Source organism: Wyeomyia smithii, unplaced genomic scaffold (assembly GCF_029784165.1).
Source record: "Wyeomyia smithii strain HCP4-BCI-WySm-NY-G18 unplaced genomic scaffold, ASM2978416v1 HiC_scaffold_18, whole genome shotgun sequence".
NCBI classification, from domain to species: domain Eukaryota; kingdom Metazoa; phylum Arthropoda; class Insecta; order Diptera; family Culicidae; genus Wyeomyia; species Wyeomyia smithii.
The window spans coordinates 25893-34210 of record NW_026599068.1 but is presented as its reverse complement, the minus strand read 5'-3'; the positions used below and the strand labels follow the sequence as shown (position 1 = coordinate 34210).

Below are 8318 nucleotides of genomic sequence, written 5' to 3'. Positions count from 1 at the left end.
CATATCGACAAAAAAGATTGCGACCTCGATGTTGGATTAAGAGTTATTTTTAGGTGTAGAAGTTTAAAGTTTAAGTCTGTTCGACTTTTAGATTCTTACATGATCTGAGTTCAAACCGGTGTAAGCCAGGTTGGTTTCTATCTTTAATAAATTATTATATTATAGTACGAAAGGACCTAATATAAAAAAATATAAATTTTAATGATTAGAATTATAATAAAATTGATTACTATTTTGGCAGATTAGTGCAATAAATTTAGAATTTATTTATATAATGAGAAATATTATAAATAGTATTGTATTTTTTAGAATTTAGATTAGGAATAATTGGAAGATTATTATTAGTTATTTGTGTATTAGTGGGGGTGGCTTTTTTAACTTTATTAGAACAAAAAGTTTTAGGATATATTCAAATTCGAAAAGGTCCTAATAAAGTAGGCTTTATTGGATTATTACAACCATTTAGTGATGCTGTAAAATTGTTTACTAAAGAAATTACTTATCCTTTATTATCAAATTATATTTTTTATTATTTTTCTCCAATTTTTTCTTTATTTTTATCTTTATTGATTTGAATGAGAATACCTTATTTAATTAAATTATATTCTTTTAATTTAGGTGTTTTATTTTTTTTGTGTGTGATTAGAATGGGGGTATACACAGTTATAGTAGCAGGGTGATCATCTAATTCAAATTATGCATTATTAGGAGGTTTACGTGCAGTTGCTCAGACTATTTCTTATGAAGTTAGTTTAGTTTTAATTTTATTAAGTTTTATTTTTTTAATTGGTAATTATAATTTATTAAATTTTTATGAGTTTCAGTTATATATATGATTTATTGTATTTTGTTTTCCTTTATCATTAGTATGATTTGCTTCTTGTTTAGCAGAAACTAATCGAACTCCTTTTGATTTTGCTGAAGGGGAGTCAGAATTAGTTTCTGGATTTAATGTTGAATATAGAAGAGGAGGTTTTGCTTTAATTTTTTTGGCAGAATATTCAAGAATTTTATTTATAAGAATATTATTTAGAGTAATTTTTTTAGGGAGAGATATTTATAATTTTATTTTTTTTTTAAAAATTACAATTATTTCATTTTTATTTATTTGAGTTCGGGGGACTTTACCTCGATTTCGGTATGATAAATTAATATATTTAGCTTGAAAGAGATTTTTACCTATGTCTTTAAATTATTTATTTTTTTTTATTGGTGTAAAAATTTTTATTTTATTTTTATTATTTTAATGAATTTATTTTAGTACAAAATTAATAGAAGATTTTACTTCTTTCTTATGTTTTCAAGACATAAACTATAAAAGCTTATTAATTAATTTAAAAGTTTATCTCAATATTTTGTTAATAAAGGATTAATAATAAAATAAAAAAAATAAAGAATTGTTAAAATTTGTCCTGTTAATACATAAGGATCTTCTACAGGTCGGGCTCCAATTCAAGTTAATAAAGTACAAATAATTACTATATTTCAAAATAAAATTTGATTTAAAGGATAAAATTGAAGTCCTCGAAATTTACTTATATGTGTAAAAGGAAGAATTATTAAAATAGCAATAGATAAAATTAATGCAATTACTCCTCCTAATTTATTAGGAATAGATCGAAGAATTGCATATGCAAATAAAAAATATCATTCAGGTTGAATATGAACAGGAGTAATTAATGGATTGGCAGGGATAAAATTTTCTGGGTCTATTAATAAATAATTAAATTTTCAAATAAAAGTAATTAAAATTCAAATAAAAATAATAAATCCAATTAAGTCTTTATAAATAAAATAGGGGTGAAAAGGAATTTTATCAATATTTCTATTTAATCCTAAAGGATTATTTGATCCTGTTTGATGTAGAAATAATAAGTGAATTATAGTTAATGCTAAAATAATAAAAGGTAAAATAAAATGAAAAGTAAAAAATCGTGTTAATGTTGCATTATCAACTGCAAATCCTCCTCAAATTCATTGTACTAAATCATTTCCTAAATAAGGTACTGCTGATAATAAGTTAGTAATAACTGTTGCTCCTCAAAAAGATATTTGTCCTCATGGTAAAACATAACCTAAAAATCCTGTTGCTATTGTTATAAATAAAATAATTACTCCAATTATTCATGTAGGAATAAATAAAAAAGAATTATAATAAACTCCTCGTCCTACATGAATAAATAAACAAGCAAAAAAAAAAGATGCTCCATTAGCATGACAAATTCGTAAGAATCAACCATTATTTACGTCTCGATAAATGTGATTTACACTATTAAAAGCTGTTTCAATATCTGCTGTATAATGTATTGCTAAAAATAATCCAGTTAAAATTTGAATGATTAAACATAAACCTAATAAAGAACCAAAATTTCATCAAGCTGAAATATTTAATGGAGTAGGTAAATCAATTAATGAATTATTTATAATTTTTAATAAAGGGTGGGATTTTCGTAAAGGTTTATTCATTAATTTTAATTTATAGGGCGTAATGGTCCATAATTTTTTTTTGTAATTTTTACTGTTATTAATAATGTTAAAAATAAATAATTAATTAATAAAATGGTAATTATATTAGTAGGAAAATTATATATTTTATTAAGAGAAATTAAATCTTCATATATAAAAGAAAATTTTATTAATGAGTTTATTTCATTATTTAAAATAAATGTTTCAATATAAGTTTTATCAAATAAATAATATAGAATACATGATATTATAAAATAAAAGCAAAATAAAATTCTTAATTTAATTGAAAAAGAAAATATTTCATTAGAAGATAGGGAAGTCACATAAATAAATAAAACTAGTATTCCTCCTATAAAAATTAAAAATAAAATATAAGAAAATCAAAATGTTTGAGTAAAAATTCCTATAGTTATAGAAATTAAATAGGTTTGAATTAGTAAAATTAATCCCATAGCTAAAGGATGTTTTATTTGTATAAAAATAAATGTAATAATTAAACATATAAGAATTAGAAATAAATAAATTTCAAGAAATAGTTTATAAAAAATATTAACTTTGGGAGTTAAAGATAAGGAAGAATCTTTTTTCTTGAAGTTTTAAAAAAATAATTTTATTTTTAGTTTACAAGACTAATGTTTTTTTTAAACTATTAAAACAATTAATGATAAATTATTTAGTTAATATTTTTTTTATTTTAATATTTATATTTAGATGTATTACTTTTATTTCTAGACGGAAACATTTATTATGTACTTTATTAAGATTGGAATTTATAGTTTTAATTTTATTTAGAATTATATTATTATTATTAAGATATATAAATTTTGAAGGTTATTTTAGAATATTTTTTTTAAGATTTTGTGTATGTGAAGGAGTTTTAGGTTTATCAATTTTAGTTTCTATAATTCGAACTCATGGAAATGATTATTTTCAAAGATTTTCAATTCTTCAATGTTAAAATTTATTTTTGGGGTTATTTTTATTTTTTTTTTATTATTTTATAAAAATGTATTTTGAATAGTTCAAAATACATTATTTATATTTTCTTTTATTTTTATATTGAAAATTAGATTTTTAAGTTATTTTTGTAGAATTTCTTATTATTTTGGTATAGATATAATTTCTTATGGATTAATTTTATTAAGATTATGAATTTGTTCTTTAATATTAATAGCAAGAGAAAAAATTTTTTATGGAAATAATTATAGAAATTTATTTTTATTAGTGATTATTTTTTTATTGTTAATATTAATATTTACTTTTAGATCAATAAGAGTATTTATATTTTATTTATTTTTTGAGAGAGAAGATTAATTCCAACTTTATTTTTAATTTTGGGTTGGGGTTATCAGCCTGAACGTTTACAAGCAGGTATTTATTTATTATTTTATACTTTGTTAGCTTCATTACCTTTATTAATTGGAATTTTTTATGTTGAAAATATTAATAAAACTATAAGAATTTATTTATTAAATTATAAGTATTTATGTAATTTTAATTTTTTATATTTATGTTTAGTATTTGCTTTTTTAGTTAAAATACCAATATTTTTGGTTCATTTATGATTACCTAAGGCTCATGTAGAAGCTCCTGTTTCTGGTTCTATGATTTTAGCGGGAATTTTATTAAAGTTAGGGGGTTATGGTTTATTACGGATTTTTTCTATATTACAAATTTTAGGAATAAAATTTAATTTTTTTTGAATTAGAATTAGATTAATTGGAGGGGTTTTAGTAAGATTAATTTGTTTATTTCAAATAGATTTAAAGTCATTAATTGCTTATTCTTCTGTTGCTCATATAGGAATTGTATTAAGAGGGTTATTAACTATAAGATATTGGGGATTGAATGGTTCTTATACATTAATAATTGCTCATGGTTTATGTTCTTCAGGATTATTTTGTTTAGCAAATATTTCTTATGAACAAATAAGAAGACGAAGATTATTAATTAATAAAGGAATATTAAATTTTATACCTAGAATATCATTATGATGATTTTTATTATGTTCAGGAAATATAGCAGCACCTCCTACATTAAATTTATTAGGGGAAATTTCTTTAATAAATAGAATTGTAAGATGATCTTGAATTTCAATAATTAGATTATCTTTTTTATCTTTTTTTAGAGCTGCTTATACTTTATATTTATTTTCTTATAGACAACATGGTAAAATTTATTCTGGTATTAATTATTTTTTTTCTGGAACAAGTCGAGAGTATTTATTGTTAATATTACATTGATTGCCTTTAAATATTTTAATTATAAAAAGAAATTTATGTATATTATGACTTTAATTTAAATAGTTTAAAATAAAATATTGATTTGTGGTGTCAATGATATGAATAATTCATTTTAAATCGTGGAAAATATAAGAATTAGAAAAATTAGATTTTATATTTTATTTGTAATTAGAATTATTTTATTTATTTTATCAATAAAATTTTTATTGATTGATTTAATTTATTTTATTGAATGAGAAGTAATTTCTTTACATTCAATATCAATTGTAATAACTTTTTTATTTGATTGAATAAGTTTAATATTTATATCATTTGTATTATTTATTTCAAGATTAGTAATTTTTTATAGAATTGAATATATACAAGAAGATTTTAATATTAATCGATTTATTATATTAGTATTAATATTTGTAATATCAATAATGATATTAATTATTAGTCCTAATTTAATTAGAATTTTATTAGGATGAGATGGATTAGGATTAGTTTCATATTGTTTAGTAATTTATTTTCAAAATGTGAAATCTTTTAATGCAGGAATATTAACGGCTTTATCAAATCGAATTGGAGATGTGGCTTTTATTATTAGCAATTGCTTGAATATTAAATTATGGAAGTTGAAATTTTATTTTTTATTTAGATTTAATAAAAAATGATTTTGAAATAATAATTATTGGGGTTTTAGTAATATTAGCTGCAATAACAAAAAGAGCTCAAATTCCTTTTTCTTCTTGATTACCTGCTGCTATGGCGGCTCCTACTCCAGTTTCTGCTTTAGTACATTCATCAACTTTAGTAACTGCAGGAGTTTATTTATTAATTCGTTTTAATGTTTTATTAGTAGATTCATTAATAGGACAGATTTTATTATTAATTTCAGGGTTAACAATATTTATAGCTGGGTTAGGAGCAAATTTTGAATTTGATTTAAAAAAAATTATTGCTTTGTCTACATTAAGACAGTTAGGATTAATAATAAGAATTTTATCAATAGGATTTTATAAATTAGCTTTTTTTCATTTGTTAACTCATGCCTTATTTAAGGCTTTATTATTTATATGTGCAGGTGTTATTATTCATAATATAAAAAATATACAAGATATTCGAGTTATAGGAAATTTAATTATAAGAATGCCATTAACTTGTAGATGTTTTAATATTGCAAATTTAGCATTATGTGGTAACCTTTTTTAGCGGGATTTTATTCTAAGGATATAATTTTAGAAATAGTAATAATATCTTATGTAAATTTTTTTTCTTTTTTTCTTTTTTTTTTTTCTACTGGTTTAACAGTATGTTATTCTTTTCGGTTAGTTTATTATTCAATAACAGGGAGTTATATAGGAACTTCATTAAATATATTAAATGATTATAGATGAATTATAATTTTTAGAATTTTTTTTTTAATAATTATAGCAATTATTGGGGGAAGAATATTAAATTGATTAATATTTTTTAATAATTCAATAGTTTGTTTACCAGTATTAATGAAGATATTAATTTTAATAATTTGTATTGTAGGTGGTTTATTTGGTTATTTAATTAGAAATATCTCATTTTTTTTTATAAATAAATCTTTGTATTTTTATAAAATAAGAATTTTTATAGGAAGAATATGGTTTATACCAGTAATTTCAACTTTAGGAATTATTAAATTACCTTTAAATTTAGGATTAAATTATTTTAAAATTTTTGATCAAGGTTGAAGAGAATATTTTGGGGGTCAGATATTATATAATCAATTAAAAAATTATTCTTTATATATTCAAGAGTTTCAAAATAATAATTTAAAAATTTATTTATTAAGTTATTTATTATGAGTATTTGTGTTAATTTTTATATTATTTTAAATTTAAATAGCTTATATTTAGAGCGTGACATTGAAGATGTTAAAGAAATTATTATAATTTTTAAATATTTATAAAAATATATTTTTTTATTTTTACATTGAAAATGTAAGGTTTTTAATTAAACTATATAAATTTATAATTAAAATATGATGATCAAGAAAAAGCTGCTAACTTTTTTCTTTAATGGTTTAATTCCATTTATATTTTTAATTGGAATATAAATATTCAATGATATCATTAACAGTGATATACCTCTATTTGGTTTCAATTAAATTAAGATAAATTGATTATAAATCAATACTTTTTAAATGCAAATTAAATGTTATAGTTAACTATTATCCTAAAATAAGGGTGAATTTCACCTAAGATTAGGTCGAAACTAATTGCAATTTATCGCTTCATATTTAATATTAATTGTTTCATTCTAAAGCTCCTTGATTTCATTCGTGGTATAATCCAATTAAAAGAATAAAAATGAAAATTAATCTTGTAATTAGTCAATTAAGTAGATTAGAAGATTTAATAATTAAAATTATTGGTAAAATTAAAGCAATTTCTACATCAAAAATTAAAAAAATAATTGTGATTAAAAAAAATCGTAAAGAAAATGGTAAACGAGAATAATTTATAGGATCAAATCCACATTCAAAAGGAGAACATTTTTCTCGATCTATTAGAGTTTTTTTTGAAATAAATGAGGAAATTAATATTATAATAATTGTAATAATTAGAATAATAATTCTTATTGGTAAAATTAAGTAAATTATTTATACTAAAATTATTTAGTCCTTGTGATTGGAAGTCACATATACAAAAATATACTTTATAAATATCCTCCTCATCAATAAATTGAAATATATAAAAATAATCAAACTACATCAACAAAATGTCAATATCAAGCAGCAGCTTCAAATCCAAAGTGATGAATATGGGAAAAATGATTATTAATATGACGAAAAAAACAAATTAATAAAAATGTAGTTCCAATTAATACGTGAAGTCCATGAAATCCTGTAGCTATAAAAAAAGTTGATCCATAGATGTTATCTGCGATAGTAAAAGGAGATTCTATATATTCATAGGCTTGAAGGATTGAAAAATAAATTCCTAATAAAATTGTAAAAAATAAACTTTGTGTTGTTTGTGTATGATTTTTTTCTATTAGGCTGTGATGAGCTCAAGTTACTGTTACTCCTGAAGCTAATAAAATTGCAGTATTTAATAAAGGAATATGAAATGGATTAAATGAAATAATTCCAATTGGAGGTCAAATTATACCTAATTCAATAGTAGGGGATAATCTACTATGAAAAAAAGCTCAAAAAAAAGAAATAAAAAAGAAAATTTCTGAAATAATAAATAAAATTATTCCTCAGCGAAGTCCTAGGGTTACAATTAAAGTGTGTAATCCTTGAAAAGTACCTTCTCGTGAAATGTCTCGTCATCATTGATATATAGTTAAGAGAGTAATTAAGTTACCTAATAAAAATAGTGAAATATTATATTGATGAAATCATTGAATTAATCCAGTTATTGTAGTTATAGCTCCAATTGCTCCTGTTAAAGGTCAAGGACTATAATCTACTAAATGAAAGGGATGATTGGCATGTGTTGACATTAGTTTACTTCACTAGAATAAAGAGTTCTTAAAACTGCGAATACATAGGATTGAATAATTGCAACAGCAGATTCAAGTATTAATAAAGCAATTTGAGTAATTAAAATTAATGATAAAATTATATAAGAAGAAGATATAGGT

The 8318-nt window shown here is 20.9% G+C and overlaps 6 protein-coding genes across 6 annotated transcripts; 3 read left to right on the top strand and 3 right to left on the bottom strand.

The window, feature by feature from the left end:
* Positions 1 to 294: 294 nt before the first annotated feature.
* Positions 295 to 2200, top strand: LOC129733731 (NADH-ubiquinone oxidoreductase chain 1-like; the record flags this gene model as incomplete). Its single annotated transcript, XM_055695260.1, is given in 1 exon segment — positions 295 to 2200. A coding segment is annotated over 1 exon segment (953 nt), but the record flags the coding sequence as incomplete, so codon positions are not given.
* On the bottom strand, positions 1330 to 2466 carry LOC129733724 (cytochrome b-like). Its single transcript, XM_055695252.1, is given in 1 exon segment — positions 1330 to 2466. A coding segment is annotated over 1 exon segment (714 nt). The 3' UTR covers positions 1330 to 1752.
* LOC129733730 (NADH-ubiquinone oxidoreductase chain 6-like) lies at positions 1330 to 3382 on the bottom strand. The gene is given in 3 exon segments (XM_055695259.1): positions 1330 to 3053; positions 3187 to 3194; positions 3379 to 3382. Coding segments are annotated over 3 exon segments (594 nt in total). The 3' UTR covers positions 1330 to 2471.
* Positions 3383 to 3417: 35 nt separating this feature from the next.
* On the top strand, positions 3418 to 4763 carry LOC129733719 (NADH-ubiquinone oxidoreductase chain 4-like). Its single transcript, XM_055695248.1, is given in 2 exon segments — positions 3418 to 3774; positions 3777 to 4763. Coding segments are annotated over 2 exon segments (1338 nt in total). The 3' UTR covers positions 4758 to 4763.
* A 60-nt stretch (positions 4764 to 4823) lies between these two features.
* On the top strand, positions 4824 to 6560 carry LOC129733727 (NADH-ubiquinone oxidoreductase chain 5-like). The gene is given in 2 exon segments (XM_055695256.1): positions 4824 to 5889; positions 5892 to 6560. Coding segments are annotated over 2 exon segments (630 nt in total). The 5' UTR covers positions 4824 to 5456; the 3' UTR covers positions 6089 to 6560.
* Positions 6561 to 7389: 829 nt separating this feature from the next.
* Positions 7390 to 8312, bottom strand: LOC129733723 (cytochrome c oxidase subunit 3-like). Its single transcript, XM_055695251.1, is given in 1 exon segment — positions 7390 to 8312. A coding segment is annotated over 1 exon segment (750 nt). The 5' UTR covers positions 8178 to 8312; the 3' UTR covers positions 7390 to 7427.
* Positions 8313 to 8318: the final 6 nt, after the last annotated feature.